The sequence below is a fragment of the Pseudophryne corroboree genome, chromosome 1, assembly GCF_028390025.1.
Source record: "Pseudophryne corroboree isolate aPseCor3 chromosome 1, aPseCor3.hap2, whole genome shotgun sequence".
Classification (NCBI taxonomy): domain Eukaryota; kingdom Metazoa; phylum Chordata; class Amphibia; order Anura; family Myobatrachidae; genus Pseudophryne; species Pseudophryne corroboree.
In genome coordinates, this window is record NC_086444.1 from 834650713 (window position 1) to 834671010 (window position 20298).

The 20298-nt window shown below is 45.3% G+C and overlaps 1 protein-coding gene across 1 annotated transcript in view; it reads left to right on the top strand.

Annotated features, from left to right (window-relative positions):
- Positions 1-324: 324 nt before the first annotated feature.
- SLC10A6 (solute carrier family 10 member 6) overlaps positions 325-20298 on the top strand; it is an 81778-nt gene continuing 61804 nt past the window's right edge. Inside the window, exon 1 of the mRNA XM_063938658.1 lies at positions 325-686. Within this exon, the coding sequence (XP_063794728.1) occupies positions 325-686 (362 nt within the window). The remainder of the gene's footprint in view (positions 687-20298) is intronic.

Below are 20298 nucleotides of genomic sequence, written 5' to 3' on the forward strand. Positions count from 1 at the left end.
TCGCAAATGTTATACATTATATTTTTAATTATTAGAGTGATTATTATTACTAAAGTTTTTCTCACTAACCCTATATTTATAATGAGTGGAACTGGCAATACAAGTAATTCCTCTTCATGGATTTTTGGAATGTTTCTTTAAATTTTTGTGGACTTATCACAACAAGATTATCCTGTGAGCTCCTGATGCCTGAATTCCAATGGAAGTTTTTTCCAAACTGCTGAAGCACAGTGTTGTGGGCGGTTATCACTAGCCGGCTGTGTTACATAAGTGACCTTGCTTATCCATTCCTTTATTACCAGGAATATTACTTGGGTGCCCAGGATGTCCAGCAACTGCACAAACATCTCACTGTGCTTGAATGACACCCTCAGTGACCACAGTAGCAATGACATCTTGTCAGTATTATTCAGTACCATCCTTACTATAATGCTGGCCCTGGTGATTTTTTCCCTCGGATGCACTGTGGAAGCTGCCAAACTGTGGTCACATATAAGGCGTCCCTGGGGAATCGCTATAGGACTGGTGTGCCAATTTGGACTTATGCCTCTGATCGCCTATCTTTTAGCTATTGGTTTCTCTGTACGACCATCGCAAGCTGTGGCTATACTCATTATGGGATGTTGCCCTGGTGGTCTCATCTCTAACATTATCACCTTGTGGGTTGATGGAGACATGGATCTTAGGTATGATTATACTGTTTTATGTGGCTTTAACTATTAAGTGCAGGATTTCCCTCCCGTAAGATGCTCAGACACTGCTAAGATTTTCCCAATATCCTTATTTTACTCAACTATTTACTAAACTCAAACTAAATTAATTGCATACACATGAGGGATATTCTGGAAATCACGGGTAAAAGATGGTGATATAAATGTAATCAATTTGTAGACTCCACACAGTAACAAGCTTACTGTTAAACTATCAATTGGACAGACTTATTTCACTTGACTTACAGTATATACTGTGTATGTTGTTAGTACAGTATACAAACATAACATAATATTTTTGACCAAATGAGTTTACATTTGTTCATTTGTAAGTGAGAAATAGAAGCAAAACTTAGCTAGAAATAACACTGATCCATACTTGCTGGAAATGTAAATCAATACAAAAGATAACCATATTTAATTGTGAATGTACTGTGTTAAAATAATGAAGCCAAAGCAATAATGATTTGTATGACAGTCATGCAGAGTTATAAACCCGGTATTGGGGAAATGACTGATAAAGGGAAAACGCAGGATTCTAGGGGGTTCCTTCTATGTGCGCACGTGTGTGCGACACCTGAAAAAGGGGCACAGCTTCAACAAAAAGGGGGTAACTCCACGGGAATGCCGCAGCCACCTGCCATGCCTCCCATTTACCTCACTGAGGGAGCATGTCCTGCACTCTCTGAGCTGCTGGTATGCCCCCTGCCCCTCCGTCTCCAGTGAATAGACGCTGTGCGCATGCACACAGCGTCTATTTACCGCTGCTCTGCTATGCAGAGCAGTGAGTGACAGGGGTGCTCAGAAAACCACCATGCGTGCGCTAGTGTTGGTGGCTATAACGAGTGGATGCATACTGAAGATTCACATTACCCACCTGCATAAGGGATCCTCCCTTTCCTTAATTTAGGGCCTAATTCAGACCTGTTTGCTTGCTAGGGTTTTTTTGCAGTCCTGCGTTTGCATAGTCGCTGCCCATAGGGGAGTGTATTTTCGCTTTGCAAGTGTGCGAACGCATGTGTAGCAGAGCTGTACAAACTGATTTTGTGCAGTCTCTGAGTAGCCCAGGACTTACTCAGCCGCTGCGATCACTTCAGCCTGTCCGGGACCGGAATTGATGTCAGACACCCTCCCTGCAAACTCTTGGACACGCCTGCGTTTTTCCAAACACTCCCAGGAAACGGTCAGATGACACCCACAAACACCTTCTTCCTGTCAATCTCCTTGCGAACTCCCGTGCGAATGGATCCTTCGCACAAACCCATTGCTGAGTGGTGATCCGCTTTGTACCTGTGCAACGCGCCTGCGCATTGCTGTGCATACGCATGCGCAGTTTAGACCTGATTGCCCGCTGTACGAAAACGCAGCCTAGCGATCAGGTCTGAATTAGCCCCTTAATCTTGCTATGCATACTTATTCTCTGAAGGAAAAGATGATCTAGTGGAGCTTTATGTTGGCTAGAGATTGCCTGCCTCCATCCCATAGTAGTCATTTGGGCCTACTGAGAGCAATTTCCCCACCAAACTCTCAGCTTCAGGTCAGTGATTCCTTAAATAAGTGACAACAAACCAGCAGCAATAATCCAAAAATTCATCATCAAATGTACAAACTAAACAGCTTTAATACTGCATTAAAAAGTTTTCCTGCACAGCAAAGCCACCAGGTCTACAGTTGGAGGACTTTGTCCCTTATTATTACCTGCTGTACGGCTTAAAGCCTTCAGCTGGTTACAGATTTCTAGCATTTTATTATCCTCTGAAGCCACCAGAGGGTGTTACAGGACTATTGATAAAGAACTCAGATATACTCTAACTCAGCAATTAAATCCAGTTCTGACCCTTTCAACCGTTACATATGTCGCTCACAAAAATTAACCAGATTGTATGGTAAAGAGGCATAATTATATATCAAGCGCATTACCATCAAGCAGTAGCACAATCTGCTGACAAAGAGCAATAAAGGTTTTAGACTATAACAGCCAGCGGCTATATAAAACAGATATTGTAACATCAGAAAATTGAAAATAAATACGCCAATACCTTTCATCAGAATATAAAAAAATCAAGTTACGTGCATAGATGCGTGGGAGGTAGGCCGGCCCGCGCCGGAAGCAGCTCAGCGTTAAATACAGCACATCCACATAATATTTAAGGCGAAGGATCAATAAAGTGCCGAGAGTTCTTCCAAGAGTCCCACACCATATCAAATTTAATTAGCCAGTTACGCTTAGTATACATAAAAAGCTCATGGGAAAGAGTAGTATTCACTAGGGCAACCCACTCAGCAGATGACGGAGGGGCATGAGTCATCCAGGTGCAGGATATGCACCTCGAGCCAATGTTAAAGCGTTATTGATGTAGAGACGATAATGAGATGGGAGGGATTCCTGTAAATCAAGACCAAATATACAAATACGTGGAGTCATCAACGGAATCTGTATACCTGTGTGACACTCAGAAGCCGTTACATCTTCCCAGAAGGCATACACCCGTGGGCACTGCCAGAGCAAGCGCCAGAACCCAGCAGCTGGAGCAGAACATTTTGGACAATTATCAGAAGCCAAGCCTCCATACTTAAACAATCCACAAGGAGTCCAATAGACCCTATGTAGGATATACAACTGTATCTGCTGGAATCTAGCACACGCTGTGGCCCCACGTGCAGGGCCGGATCTAGGCCTTGTGGCGCCCAGGGTGAAAAAATAGGTGTGTGGCTTCAGAGAAGTGGCGTGGTCAGTTATGCCCCCTGTAGCTGTGCCCTCAGCAGTTGTGCCCCCAATACTGTGCCCCCAGTAGCGCCGATCACCCAAAAAAATACTCACCATCCCCGCTCCTGTTTCCGACCGCTGCTGTCCTCCATCTCCGGCCACCGGCGCCGCTCCTCAGATCTATGGGAGAGACGTCTTGAAGTCTCTCCCATAGCATAGCATAGACACCAGAGGTCAATTATGATCCCTAGCATCTATGTGCCAGTCCCACAATGCCGTGCAGTGCGCGGTGCCATCATTGCGCACTGCAGAGCACCGGGAGGTATCACCAGTAGCGGATCTTGCCACGACGGTGGCGCCCTCTGGATGGCGGCGGCGCCCTCCAGAAGGTGGTGCCCCGGGCAAAAATCCTGCGTGCCCGTAGCAAGATCCACTACTGCCCACGTCGGGAGGACAGAATATGGTCCCAGTCTTCATCAGCAATTATACCCAGATCTTGTACTCATTTAGCTCGGAGGTCGCTCGGTCCAACCGACCCAGAGGAGGAGAGGAGGGAGGAGTAGAGAACAGAGACCCTTCCACGAGAAGGCAATGTACGAATTTTTGTATGAACAGGGGATTCAGAGAGTTGTGGAGCAGAGCCCCGCCACTGCGCTGACAGTGCATGTCGGAGTTGTAAATACCGAAAAAAATAATGTTTGGGGATGGCATATGTAGTAGATAAGTAATCAAAACTATGGAGAACCCCATCTTGATAAAGTTGTCCCATGGCAGACACCCCAAAAGAGGTCCAGCCAGAGCTGCCCTTTAAACCATAAGTTTCAGAAAAAGACATTTTGTTCCACAGTGGAGAGCAGGGGTCTATTGTGGAATCTCCCAGCAATTTCTCAGTTGCCAGCCATACTTTACGAGCCTGTTGTAACAGTGGGAGAAGAGAAGATAATGAAGTATATTTAGGTAGAAACTGCAACGGAGAAAATATTAGGCCGGCTTTATCCAGAGGAACTACTGGGAGGTTCCCATAATCCCCCAGAGTAACCCACTCACAGAGTTGTACCAGCTGGGCAGCTAAATAATATAAACGTATATCTGACAATGGGGGTCATTCCGAGTTGTTCGCTAGCAGATTTCTGTCGCAGCGCAGTGATCAGGCAAAAAAAGGCACTTCTGTGAACAGGATTTCTGAACCTCAGCCGAAAAGTCCGGAAACATGGCCACCCTCTGACCTCCATGTTCCAACGGGCCTTTAATCCTAGCAAGACTTAGTATAGTATCTCTGTCTTTGTGATGAAGGATCTTAGCGATGAAAGTCCTGGGCTGTGCACTCGCAGGAAGGGGGCGGGTGGGAACTCTGTGGGTCCGCTCAACATCAAACTGCGGAGTAAATGAGTCCTTTCTGAAAGTGGATAATAACCAGGTTTCCATAAAGAGCTCCGGCTGCGAACCCTCTGCCTTTTCAGCGAGGCCCACAAAGCGAATATTGTTCCGCCTGAGATGCCCCTCGATATCTGACAGTTTGAGTTTACACGCAGACATCTGTGATTCCAGGGAGGTTAGTCGAGCAGGAATAGGCGTATAGGAGTCTTCCAGCGTAGAAATGCGATTCTCCGTCTCCCCAACTCTGTACCTGAGCTTTTGCATATCTTGGCGTATGAAAGAAATTTCAACATGCACCTCCACCAATTTGTCAGCGAGACGCTTCTCAGAATCTGTAATAGCTTGCAAGAGTTGAGACAGAATAACTTCAGCAGCTTCCGCTGTGTTGGGAGAAGGGGGAGAGGAGGCAGTGGGAGATGGAGATGAAGATGCAGAGGAAACAGGAATCTGTTCTCCGCGCGCAAACTTTGCCAGGCAGGCTGCAGCAGAGGAGCGGTGTTGCCGGACCATCAAACTGACTCAGGAAATAGAAGTTATGTTATAAATCTCCCAACAGGTAGCAATAGGAAGCACAAACACAACAGCGTCGGTCCATCAGCGTGTAATAAATCCAGAAAAAATTAAAAAGAAAAGTGGGGATGGAGAGACGGTCTCAATGCCTGCACAGCCTTCTCAACAAACTACAAATGTAGCACAGTAAACAATGAGCACAGGAGCACAACAATGTGGGGAAGGGACTCCACCATCCACTGTTCCTTAACTCACAAGTATCCTCAGCAGGAGAGACAGGCAGACTGCAACAGGGGCTGTGCTGTGAGCTGTAAATCACACTGAAATGCAGGATGGCCATAGGGGGAAGATCAGTGAAAGTGTAATACTCACTGACTGTCTACACAGTACAGCAGGGTTCAGGTAGTGTGCAGGGGCAGCATCACATGAGAGGCTCCAGAGTCCCCAGCCGAATTGCAGCAGCTCAAACAGCGGGCAGCAGGAGAAGGCGCCAATGGGAGCGAGCCCACGCTTTCAGCCGAATCCAAGATGGCGCCCGGCGGTCACACACAGCCAGTGCACCCGTCGCAGTAGCTCCTGCACGGAGAGAGAGCCGCTTAGGGTCACACAGAGCGGCGGTCCCCGCAGCCCCGCACACAGGTAGTCACAGGGCTAGGCAAACTGAGAGGGGAGAGAGGACGAGGCTGAGGAGGCACGTAGTAGGAAGCCTCAAAATGGCGCCGGCCGCAGACAGGCTGCACCCGGCCAGATAGAAACAGCTCGTTACCGGGGCACAGCACACAGGGCAGATGCTCCAAACACAGCACAGGGCAGGCAGGGACCCTCAATGCATCCACACAGGGCAATCTGGGCTCATTCACAGGGCAGCAGGAGAAGGTACAGGATTTTTAGGCTGGTGAGCTAGGAAAGCACGTCCAGCTAGGCCACGCCCCCCACGGCTGAACAAATTTAAGGAAATGATAACTATATAGCGTGTTATCTCTTTACAAAAAAGGGGTTTAATGCAAGCAATAGAAAAAAAACAACGGGAATGAATAACAAAAAACATGGCACTTTTTGGTGGGCACTGTAATCAGCATAATGTGTGCATTGAAATAAGAGATGAGGGGCTAAGGATCCTCTCTTTCCACAAATGTCACTGCAAGTTCCAGTGACAACAAAGTTAATCAGGCAGAGTACATTAGGAACAGACTCATTTCAAGCTGCTCTGAGCTCTTTGTCAAGGCTAGTGTGGTTTCTGCAGTCAAAAAGTGTCTTTAAATGCTGTCCATTCCGTATTGAGCTGGAATCTTTGATTTGCAATTTTTTTGTTCTACTGAATAGGATTGCCACCTAGCAACAGATAGTGGACTTGGGCAGCAGGCATCCTGATTCTCCACTGAAAGGCAGGGGAGTGATATTTTTCCATCACTAACCTGCCGACACATAAGTGGGTACCCTTCCTCGACCAATCTGTTTACCCGATCCTGGTCACCTGTCAGGTCTCCTGCTTTTTAAAATGCTTGTAAGCCAAGAGACCCGACCGCCCACAAGCCAACCAAATGTGCAGAGTGTAAGTTGCTGACACTGGAGCTGGCGACTAATCTCCGGTTCATTTTCCTGAACATCAGTTTTTCCACAATTTTGAAAGTAGCTTCCTCATCCTGTTGCACTTTTATAGTACCATCCTCAATATCCATGTCTAAACCATCTCCATCCTTACTTTTACTACTACTCATCCTCATATTTGCAGAGGGTTTCAAAATAGTGGAAGGAGGCTTTTTCTATAATTAGTGTCAGAATCAGAAATTTTAGTTTCAGACACAGCTAACATGGACACCCTTAGCCTGTCTCAGGGATTTGTGAAGTTTCTGAACACACAGTTTGTTCTTCAACATTAGTGTTTTTCTTATTTCGGGCACTTATTTGTCTGTTTTAAAGGTGACACATCTACGTGTTAAATGTAAAGTTACAGAAAATGCCCGACTGTGGGGGTCATTCCGAGTTGTTCGCTCGTTATTTTTTTGTCGCAACGGAGCGAATAGTCGCTAATGCGCATGCGCAATGTCCGCAGTGCGACTGTGCCAAGTAAATTTGCTATGCAGTTACGAATTTTACTCACGGCATTACGAGGTTTTTTCTTCGTTCTGGTGATCGTAATGTGATTAACAGGAAGTGGGTGTTTCTGGGCGGAAACAGGCCGTTTTATGGGTGTGTGCGAAAAAACGCTACAGTTTCTGGGAAAAACGCGGGAGTGGCTGGAGAAACGGAGGAGTGTCTGGGCAAACGCTGGGTGTGTTTGTGACGTCAAACCAGGAACGACAAGCACTGAACTGATCGCACTGGCAGAGTAAGTGTGGAGCTACTCAGAAACTGCTAAGAAGTGTCTATTCGCAATTCTGCTAATCTTTCGTTCGCAATTTTAATAAGCTAAGATTCACTCCCAGTAGGCGGCGGCTTAGCGTGTGCAAAGCTGCTAAAAGCAGCTTGCGAGCGAACAACTCAGAATGACCCCCTGTGTTTGGCCTCGGTTTTCACAAATTCCGCAACAGGCCTTTTATTGCATGAAACAGCAGTAGCAGGGCCATCACTTGCATAGATAGGCTATGGTGTATGGCATGTTGTTGGGATTCCGGCACTGGCTTGGGGTCCCTATTCGGCATGCCGGTGTCAGCATTCCGGCATCTGTATTTTGACTGCCAGGATCCCGACCACCGGGATCCTTACCAGATCCCCCTGAGCTGGCAACCCTGTGAGGATTTATTTATTTATATTTAGTGGGAACATCATCTTGAACATGTGCCTTCCTCAGACAATGACATCTAATAACAGAGAAGGATGATGATGACACAGTGACAAGCCTTAATGAGGTGAAAGAACAAAATGTAAGTTGCTCAAATCAATTAGGAAATACAATTCAGGCGCATGAAAGGGAGGGGGTAGTCTGAGCTAGAAATACATTGGGGATAAACCCCTGCTGTCCCCCAGCACACCGAGCTGTACCTGTACCAAGACATGAAAGACTATATATATATATATATATATATATATATATTTATTTATATACATATAATAGAAATCCAGAGGTCTTAGTTGCATACAGTTTGCAAATGTATGATAAGCCACCAGGCCCCGACAAGGCTCCTCTGATGCAAACTATATGTAACTAAGACCTCTGGATTTCTTATATATATATATATATATATATAGTCTTTCATGTCTTGCACAGGTACAGCTCGGTGTGCTGGGGGACAGCAGGCATTTAGGGGTACATTTACTAAGCAGTGATAAGAGCGGAAAAGTGAGCCAGTGGAGAAGTTGCCCCATCAACCAATCAGCACTGAAGTAACATCTATAATTTGCATATTATAAAATTATACAGAGCTGCTGATTGGTTGATGGGGAAATATCTCCACTGGCTCAATTCTCCGCTCTTATCACTGTTTAGTAAATGTACCCCTAAGCCCCAATGTATTTCTGTTAGGGTCTCCTGCTCTGTGCTGCCACGTCGTCATGGCAACCGGGAGACAAGTGCTAGCGGAGTAACCTGAGCGTAGCTGATACTCCGGTTCGGGTCTTTTGCTGTGCAGTGGTTACAGGCTCTGTGCACGGCAGGGGATCCGGTACTGGTTTTTGTGCTCACAGTCTGTGAGGTCTGAGTGGGGCGTGGACAGCACCTGCTATATAAACCCTCTTCTCAGGTCAGGCAGATGCTGCTGAATCTTTGTTGGTTAGTCAGTTCCTGAAAGCTAGCTAGTACTGTGTAAACTTTGTATTTGTTTGTTGCTTACTGCAAATAGGCCTTGGGATTTGGTATTACACTCTGCCAATCCAGACCTGGCAGTAAGACTGGAGTCAGTCGTTTAACCTGCTGGGGTTCTTTTGCTACTCTGTGAACCTAGCAAGTTTGCGGCTGTATTCTCAGACTTGCCTGCCAAAATCCTTTCTCACTGTGCTAGGTGTTCAGGTGTCAGTTTAGTGGCAGTAAACTGAACCAGTGCACTGCAAGTGAGGACTAGGATTGTGGAGACTCTCCTTGTGGCTATTATTCCATCTCTGACCAAGGAGTTTACTGCCACACCCGTTGGTAACCCTTTAGGGTTTTGCTGTTGCCCTTAGCAACAGCATTTCGGGTTCTCTACGTATTAAATCACAACATCTCGCTTCTTTCCATCTGAGCATTCCTAATACTAGGGAGACACCCAGTTTCTTAGCCTTTGGGCTTCTCTGTTCACTTTGTGTTTATTTTGTTACCCTATCACCTTCTGTGTATGTAATGTCATATTCCCCAGTCTGTCTGTGAGTTCATTTGTTTTGCATCCCTCTCCGTTCAGACACCAGTACATTCCTGCTGGCACTGGTGTGCATAACATATTCAGCAGGCCAACACTCCTGTTGAAATTTTGTGGGAATATGGAGCATACCCCTCAAAATACTTTGCAACAGGTGGTCGATCAGGTGCAGGTCCTGACTCGACAATTTAATGATTTGTCCATTAAAATGCACACCTCGCAGGCCGCTGGCGGAGCTCCCGCAGCAGCAGTACCTTCAGGGGTTAAGGAGCCGAAAGTAAATCTCCCGGATCGATTTTCTGGAGATTGCTCGCAGTTCTTTTATTTCAAGGAGAGCTACAAGCTATATTTCCAACTTAGGCCTCAGTCTTCTGGGTCGGAGATTCAGCGGGTGGGCATAGTGATTTCCTTGCTACAAGGAGACCCACAGGTCTGGGCATATGGGTTGCAGCCTGACTGTCCGTCGCTTAAAAGTGTTGATGCTTTTTTTACGGCACTGGGCATGTTGTATGATGACCCTGACAAGACGGCCTCAGCCGAGGCTCAGATTTCGATTCTTAAGCAAGGGCGAAGGCCAGTTGAGGTTTATTGTATGGAGTTTCGGAGGTTGGCCCATGATACCCAGTGGAATGACCCAGCCCTGAGACACCAGTACCGAAGAGGTCTTTCTAACCAGTTAAAAGACCAACTGGTACAATATCCCTTGCCTGATAGCTTGGATCAGCTCATGCAGTTATCCATTCGGGTGGATAGACGGCTGAGAGAGCGCAGGCTTGAAAGGGAGACCGAGGTTTCCTTCTTTCCCAAGGGAACCTCAGACTCTGAGGAATTTTCCGAGGAGCCTATGCAGATTGGGGCTACCTGCCTCTCCTCGCGTGAGAAGACGCGGAGGAGACAGCAGGGGTTATGTTTGTACTGTGGGAATAAAGGTCATGTGGTAGTATCATGCCCAGAAAAGCTGGAAAACTTCAGGGCCTGAGGGTGATGGGAAATATCCTGTCAGGCCAGAAGTCAGAATTTCCCAAGAAGACTTTTATCATTCCGGTGACCTTGAAGATCCTCGGTCAAACTGTCAAGACTGAGGCCTTTGTGGACAGTGGGGCCGACGGGGTTTTTATGGACCGCCAATTCGCCCTGAAACACTCTGTTCCCTTAGTACCCTTGGCATCGGAAATTGAGATTTGTGGGTTAAACGGGGAACCATTATCCCAGGGTAAAATTACCTCTTGCACTAGCCAGATTTCTTTGTTTATTGGAGCCACACACTCTGAAAAATTGTCCTTTTATGTGACTGTCTGTACTTTTGCCCCATTGGTGTTGGGGTTACCCTGGTTAAGGGCCCAAAATCCTCAATTTGACTGGGTCTCTGGGGAGATTCTTAGTTGGGGTACTAATTGTTTCAGGAGTTGCTTGAGCCTTCCAGTCAGGCTTTCGCAGCTAAGTTTGCCAGGATTGCCAGGATGTTATGCAGATTTTGCGGACGTGTTCTGCAAAAGAGTTGCAGAGGTACTACCTCCCCATCGCCCCTATGACTGTGCCATTAATTTGTTGCCGAATGCTAAGCTTCCCAAGAGCAGGTTGTACTCCCTGTCACGTCCTGAGACTCAGGCTATGGCAGAGTACATTCAGGAGAACTTGGCTAAGGGATTTATCAGACCTTCACAGTCTCCAGTTGGGTCGGGGTTCTTCTTCGTGGGTAAAAAGGACGGTTCATTGCGACCCTGCATCGACTTCAGAGAATTGAACCGTATCACGATTAAAAACTCATACCCACTGCCTCTCATTTCGGTCTTGTTTGACCAGCTTCGTACTGCCACCATTTTTTCTAAGATTGACCTATGCGGTGCGTACAATCTAATCCGAATAAGAGAGGGGGATGAATGGAAGACTGCCTTTAATACCCACTCAGGGCATTATGAATATTTGGTGATGCCTTTTGGGCTCTGTAATGCCCCGGCAGTCTTCCAGGACTTTATGAACGATGTGCTCAGGAAATATTTGGATAGATTCTTAGTTGTATACTTAGATGACATCCTAATCTTCTCCCATTCCCTGGAGGAACATCGGAAGCATGTACGCTTAGTCCTCCAGAAACTCAGAGACCACCGGCTTGGGGCGAAGCTGGAGAAGTGCGAATTTGAAGTTCAGCAAATCGCATTTCTAGGATATATTATCTCCCCAGAAGGTTTCCAAATGGAGGGTTCCAAGGTACAGGCAGTCCTGGATTGGGTGCAGCCCACTAGTTTGAAGGCGCTTCAGCGTTTTCTGGGCTTTGCGAATTTTTATAGACGATTTATCGCTGGATTTTCATCTATAGTGGCGCCCTTGGTGGCACTCACTAAGAAAGGGGCGGATGTTGCTCACTGGTCTTGTGAGGCCAAAGCGGCTTTTGCCCGTCTCAAAAGGGCATTTGTCTCGGCCAAGGTGCTGCGACACCCAGATCCAGAGCGTCCTTTTGTGGTGGAGGTGGATGCCTCTGAGATGGGTATTGGAGCAGTGCTCTCTCAGATGGGGGTGTCTGATAATCGCCTTCATCCCTGTGCTTACTTTTCCCGTAAATTTTCGCCTGCCGAGATGAATTATGACGTGGGTAACCGGGAATTGTTGGCTATTAAGGATGCACTCGAGGAGTGGAGACACTGGCTTGAGGGGGCTAAGTTTGTGGTCTCAATTCTCACCGACCATAAGAATTTGGCATATTTAGAGTCAGCGAAGCGCCTCAATGCCAGGCAGGCACGATGGGCTTTGTTTTTTGCTCGCTTTAATTTTTTGATAACATATCGCCCTGGGTCAAAAAACATCAAGGCTGATGCGCTCTCGCGGAGTTTTGCTCCAATCCAGGAGACCACCGAGGAGCCATTGCCCATTGTGTCCCCATCATGTATTAAAGTGGGCATTACCCAGGACCTCTTGTCATTAGTCCTTAGAGCACAGGAGCAGGCTCCTCCAGACCTTCCGGTAGGTCTTTTGTTTGTGCCTCCTAGGTTTAAGACAGCGAGTGTTCCTGGAATTCCATGCCAAGAAGTCGGCAGGTCACCCGGGTATTGCCAGAACTCGGGAGTTGCTATCTAGGGCGGTGTGGTGGCCCTCGGTGGCTAGGGATGTGGATCAGTGGGTTCGGGCATGTGACATCTGTGCCCGAAATAAGAATCCTAGAGGAGTTCCTGTTGGCCCATTACATCCACTCTCTATTCCATCTAAGCCATGGACCCACATTTTAATGGATTTTGTGGTGGACTTGCCCAAATCCTCGGGGATGACAGCCATCTGGGTTGTCGTTGACAGGTTTTCGAAGATGGCGCACTTCGTTCCATTGGTTGGGCTGCCATCGGCCAGACGCCTGTCTGAATTATTTATGCTGCATGTTGTGCGCCTCCACGGGTTGCCACTTGATGTGGTCTCTGACCGCGGATCCCAGTTTGTGGCCAAATTCTGGAGGGCATTTTGTTCCGATCTCCAGATTTCTGTCAGCTTGTCGTCAGGCTACCATCCGCAGTCTAATGGGCAGACTGAAAGGGTGAACCAGTCCTTGGAGCAGTTCCTCAGGTGTTATGTCTCCAAGTGTCAGACTGACTGGGTTGCTCATCTGTCCATGGCGGAGTTTGCCTATAACAACGCGGCTCACTCTGCTACAGGGATCTCTCCCTTCCTTTGTGTGTATGGGCATCATCCTAAGGCCAATTCTTTTGACCCCCTGGACTCCACGCCTGGTGGTTCCTCTGTGGTTTCGGTCCTTAGAGGTATTTGGAGGAAAGTGAAGAAAGCCCTTGTGTCTGTGTCATTAGTGACCAAAAGGGTTTTTGATAAGCGGAAAAGACCCTGCAGCTTCAAATTAGGAGACTTCGTCTGGTTGTCTACCAAGAATTTGAAGTTGAGACAGCCATCTCATAAGTTAGGCCCCCGGTTCATCGGTCCTTATAAGATCACTAGGGTTATCAATCCGGTGGCATTTCAGTTAGATCTACCCCATTCTTTGGGTATCAATAAAACATTTCATTGTTTCCTTTTAAAACGGGCGATTAGTAATCCTTCTTCCAGTGGAAGACCTTCCCCTCTTCTGATACGTGGCCAGAGGGAGCTTGTTGTTGAAAGGATTCTTGACTCCAAGATGGTTCGGGGTCGGCTGTCATTTTTGGTGCACTGGAAGGGGTATGGCCCAGAGGAGCGGTCGTGGGTGCGCAGTTGTGATCTTCATGCCCCCAGACTGTTACGCTCTTTCTTCTCGCAGTTCCCCGATAAACCCGGTGGTAGGGGTTCTTTGACCCCTCTTCAGAGGGGGGGTACTGTTAGGGTCTCCTGCTCTGTGCTGCCACGTCGTCATGGCAACCGGGAGACAAGTGCTAGCGGAGTAACCTGAGCGTAGCTGATACTCCGGTTCGGTTCTTTTGCTGTGCAGTGGTTACAGGCTCTGTGCACGGCAGGGGATCCGGTGCTGGTTTTTGTGCTCACAGTCTGTGAGGTCTGAGTGGGGCATGGACAGCACCTGCTATATAAACCCTCTTCTCAGGTTAGGCAGATGCTGCTGAATCTTTGTTGGTTAGTCAGTTCCTGAAAGCTAGCTAGTACTGTGTAAACTTTGTATTTGTTTGTTGCTTACTGCAAATAGGCCTTGGGATTTGGTATTACACTCTGCCAATCCAGACCTAGCAGTAAGACTGGAGTCAGTCGTTTAACCTGCTGGGGTTCTTTTGCTACTCTGTGAACCTAGCAAGTTTGCGGCTGTATTCTCAGACTTGCCTGCCAAAATCCTTTCTCACTGTGCTAGGTGTTCAGGTGTCAGTTTAGTGGCAGTAAACTGAACCAGTGCACTGCAAGTGAGGACTAGGATTGTGGAGACTCTCCTTGTGGCTATTATTCCATCTCTGACCAAGGAGTTTACTGCCACACCCGTTGGTAACCCTTTAGGGTTTTGCTATTGCCCTTAGCAACAGCATTTCGGGTTCTCTACATATTAAATCACAACATCTCGCTTCTTTCCATCTGAGCATTCCTAATACTAGGGAGACACCCAGTTTCTTAGCCTTTGGGCTTCTCTGTTCACTTTGTGTTTATTTTGTTACCCTATCACCTTCTGTGTATGTAATGTCATATTTCCCAGTCTGTCTGTGAGTTCATTTGTTTTGCATCCCTCTCCGTTCAGACACCAGTACATTCCTGCTGGCACTGGTGTGCATAACAATTTCAAGCCTTTATGAGGTGTTTTAGTATGTTCGAGCTTGCTATAGTCAGAGGAGAAAATATGCAACATATCTGTGACAGAAGTCGACACTGTATCTTCTGTTATCAATCTCTGACAGAAAACTCCTAGTTTGGGGTCTATTCATGAAGCAGTGAAAAGAGTGTAGAAGTGAGCCTGTGGAGAAATTGCCCATGGCAACCAATCAGATGCTCTGTATAATTTTATAGAATGCAAATTATTGGGGGAATTCAAGTGTCTGAAAAGTCAGTTGGGTGTCTGATTTTTCTTATTAGACAGGTAAAACAGACACCCAACTGACTTTTCAAATAATTGAATATCCCCCTATAAATGTTACTTCAATGCTTACTGGTTGCCATGGGCAACTTTTCCACTGTATCACTTCTCCACACTTTTCACTGCTTCATGAATAGACCATTAGGTGCCCACTTGCCTGGTGTGGTGGCATTACTTTCGACCACACAAGGCTATGCCTTTTCTGACCTGGTCGCAGCAGCTGCCAATCACAGAGGGACTTCCCGGACCCTCTGCATCCCTGCTCTCTCTCCCAGTGTCTGCCGTGCTGCTGATCACTGCTGATCGGTCAACACAGCTGGACCCCACACTCAGCGGCTACACAGAGGAGCAGCCGCCAGAGAAATGTAAATAAATCCCACTTAGCGCCCTAGTGTGTACCTGGTGGCTGCTCAGATGATATAAATAAAACCCATTCAAATACTAAAAAAAAATTTGTATATTAAAAAAACTTTATAAGAAAAAATGTATAAGCTCATAATATGTGCAAAACTTCTATTTTAATAAGGTAAAATATAATGTAAAATATTAGTTATAAATATAGTAGGATTATATTAAGACCATGGCATATCTCCTGGTTTACTTCTCTAATGTCTAAAAAGAGACAATTTCTCTCTTTGAGGTCTATTCATCATCACTTAATTTATAGAAAAGCAGGTGAAATTAAAATTTTCACTCCCACACCTTTCACTCCCAATCTGGCCCAATGTCCCTATATAGTAGTATGGCAGTACGCCGCCATTACTGCCTCACAGCACTGAGGTCATTGGTTCGACTCCCGCCATGGCCCTAACTGTGCAGAGTTTGTATATTCTCCCTGTACTTGCGTGGGTTTCCTCCGGGTACTCCAGTTTCCTCCCACAATCCAAAAATATAATGGTAGGGTAATTGGCTCCCAACAAAAATGAACCCTAGCGTGAATGTGTGGGTGTGTACATGTGATAGGGAATATAGATTGTAAGATCCACTGGGGCAGGGACTGATGTGAATGGGCAAATATTCTCTGTAAAGCGCTGTGGAATATGTGTGCGCTATATAAATAACTGGTAATAAATAAATAAATAATAAATAAATAAATATGGGGACCTAAATTCATCAAGCTCCAAAAATACAAAATATTTGGAGCTTGACTATGGGAAGGAGTACTGATTGTGAAGAGGGATCTGTTGGGATACCCCATCCTTTCCGTCAAAGGTCACGCATTTGCAGTAGTTGAGTCAGACTCTGCAGTGCTAAGTTTCACTGCTACATTAAGATTCATAGGGATAACTGTTTTTTTTTTGGATCAGCTGTCTCCATGCCAGAGCAATTACGAAATGCTCCTGCCATACCCAGCGCATTAAAAACTTAATTATCAGGGGTCGTCCAGGCGCCAATAATTAACGTAATGGATAGGCCCCTAAATGATTTCCCACACTCACAGCATGAAAATGGCTTTTCCCCTACATTCCTTGGATGATGGGTGATGGGCTTTGTGGTCTGTGTAAAATAGTTTGCATCTACAGAAAAGAGAAATGTCTTCTCTACTTTAAGAGCTGTAATAGATGTAATATTATCTACGTTATCAGGAGAACATTCCTCATGATAAGGATCACATCATTTATGTGAACTAAGTAGTATCATATGGTGTAATATTGGTTTATTTTCTATTTGTTGTCTGTCTGATCTCTACAGTGTCTTTGCACGAATACTGATACAGTATCAGTGGGCAAAATGGCTGGATCCTATGCACCCATGTTTTGCCATCCATTTTAATAGAGGCAGGTGATTTCCAACATCCTACTCTATGATGCTAACCAGCTGTGGAAAAATACTTTGTTAATTTCACAACCACTGTTTCAACAGAGAAAAACAAAGAGGCGCCAACTAGGAAGGTTGTAAGGAAGCTAAATGACCTATCGCTTCAATCTGACTTCAATTTCTTACCGCCTCAAATTAATTACCATCAGCAATTTACCTTCCTCCAGCTCCTGGTCTTTTAATATATATGTGGTTCCTCCCACATTTCTGATCCAGAAAGAGGCATGAATTGAGATTTAGGAGAGACTCTCAGATGCATTAGAACCATCCATGCCAACAAATCAGAATATTCAAGATCTTCAACATAGAGCTGAAAGACCTTCACAATCTTGGTAGGCACAACAATTTAAGAGTTAAAGGTGTTCCAGAGGCATTGACGATGCACTGCCAAAAATATTCAATGAATCAGGGACTTTGACTGTAATAACCAAATAATGATTGGAAGAGCACACTGGGCGCTGCAACCAAGAGGTTTCAATTAGACTAGTATGTAGACATCATATGCCAGTTACGCTACTATAATGTTAAGAAAAAATATCAAATGCTTTTGTCTTTTGCCGTTTCTCAGCACTTATTCCTTAATCCATTAACATAGGCTTTCCTCGTTAATTGAAAATTGGAGACTTAAACATCTTAATAATCTAAATTGCACATAAAATTTCCCATTTTCAGATATTCCATCAAAATGTCAAGTCTCAAATTATTCTTTACATTTTTATAAATCAGGAATTTTTAAACTCTGCCATAGGCTGTGTAAACAGAAGAACAGAATCAATCTTTCTTCAGTAATCATCTACCCATGGCCACAACAGCATTAACACTGCTAGCTCAACAATTAAAGATTCCCATTAACTCGCATTGGAGAGATGTCAGATAGGGTGAGACTTTAGATGGGGTACATTGGTTAGAAATAAAGTAGAAGAAACATACAATTTTCATACGTGAACAAAAAACTGTTAAAACTATTATACTACTGGTGCACTTCCAGTGCAACAAAACAAAATATCTCCAGATATCTCAAGTACTTTCTGGAGGGGTTGTCATGTTCATGGTAGCAATACATCAGACTTTCTACTCTGTGGAAAGACATCAGATTCTTAATACTGGTAGCATTAAAAATTGATGTCTAGCTCATCATATATAGTGCATCTGGAAAGTATTTACAGCACTTCACTTTGTTCACATTTTGTTATGTTACAGCCTTATTCCAAAACGGAATAAATAATTTTTTTGTCTTCACAATTCTACACACAATACCCCATAACGACAATGTGAAAAAAGTTTTTTGTGATTTTTGCAAATTTATTAAAAACAAAAAACTAAGAAATCACATGTACATAAGTATTCACAGCCTTTGCCATGAAGCTCAAAATTGAGCTCAGGTGCATCCTGTTTCCACTGATCATCCTTGAGATGTTCCTACAGCTTAATTGGAGTCCACCTGTGGTAAATTCAGTTTATTGGACATGATTTGGAAAGGCACACACCTGTCTATATATGGTCCCACACTTGACAGTGCATGTCTGAGCACAAACCAAGCATGAAGTCAAAGGAATTGTCTGTAGACCTCCGAGACAGGATTGTCTCGAGGCAAAAATCTGGGGAAGGGTATAGAAAAATATCTGCTGCTTTGAAGGTCCCAATGAGCACAGTGGCCTCCATTATTCGTAAATGGAAGAAGTTCGGAACCACCAGGACTCTTCCTAGAGCTGGCCCTATTCAGGGAGGTGACAAAGAACCTGATGGTCACTCTGTCAGAGCTACAGCATTCCTCTGTGGAGAGAGTAGAACTTCCAGAAGGACAACCATCTCTGCAGCAATCCACCAATCAGGCCTGTTTGGTAGAGTGGCCAGATGGAAGCTACTCCTTAGTAAAAAGCACATGGCAGCCCACTTGGAATTTGCACCTGAAGGACTCATAGGCCATGAGAAACAAAATTCTCTGGTCTGAGGAGACAAAGATTGAACTCTTTGGCGTGAATGCTGGGCGTCATGTTTGGAGGAAACCAGGCACCGCTCATCACCAGGCAAGTACCATCCCTATAGTGAAGCATGGTGGTGGCAGCAACATGCAGCGTCAGGAACTGGGAGACTAGTCAGGATAGAGGGAAAGATGAATGCAGCAATGTACAAAGACATCCTGTATGAAAACCTGCTACTGATCACTCTTGACCTCAAACTGCGGTGACAGTTCATTTTTCAGCAGGACAACGACCCTAAGCACACAGCCAAGATATCAAATGAGTGGCTTCAGGACAACTTTGTGAATGTCCTTGAGTGGCCCAGCCAGAGCCCAGACTTGAATCCGATTGAACATCTCTGGAGAAATCTGAAAATGGCTGGGCACCGACGCTTACTAAGCAACCTGATTGAGATTGATAGGTGCTGCAAAGAGGAATGGGCGAAACTGCCCAAAGATACAGGTAGGTGTGCCAAGCTTGTGGCATCATATTCAAAAAGACTTGAGGCTTTAATTGCTGCCACAGGTGCATCAACAAAGTATTGAGCAAAGGCTGTGAATACTTATGTACATGTGATTTCTTAGTTTTTTACTTTTGAAAAATTTGCAAAAATCTCAAGAAAACTTTTTTCACGTTATTATTATGAGGTAATGTGTGTAGAATTTTAAGGGAAAAATTGATTTATCCCATCTTGGAATAATGCTGTAACATAACTAAATGTGGAAAAAGTGAAGCGCTATATCACAATAATTATTTTGTTCCACTTCTCCCTTCATCCTAACATAAACTCTCGTACATCCCTTCCCCCTTTCCATAATCTCCTGATGTTTTTGTTGTTTTATTTTATGCTTCTTACTGCATTTAAAATTTGGTCTGGATTGGCCATTCAAAATAAATTATATAAAAAAAATTATGTCTAATTTCTTCCCTAAATACTTCCTATTCCGATTGAGCTTCCTTGCCGCCACTCAACCCCAAAATAAACTTATTAGGCACATCCTCTCTGCCATCACTTGTCAATGTATGGCCTTCTGGAAACAATCCGTCCGCGCAACATTTATGCAATCAAACCTAGATTATGGTTGTGCAGACTGACCTTTGGAAGTAAGACACTGGAGCCATTTTTACTGTGTATGGCAGGGGCTCTCAAACTCTGTCCTCAGGACCCCACACAGCTCATATTTTCCAGATCACCCAGCAAATGCACTGTGTATCACAAACTGTCACATTTTAAAAATCCACAGGTGACCTGGAAAACATGAACTGTGTGGGGTCCTGAGAACCGAGTTTGAGAAACTGCAGTGTACGGGATTGCAGTCTCAAGTTGTGACATGCCGCCTAACTGATCATGACATGTCAGCATTTGAGTCACTGCCCATCTTACAACCCACAAAGTCTCTGTCAATCACTTTGTGACTAAATCCTCACTGCGACCGCCATCGCAAGACCATTATGTCACATGCGCAGTGCG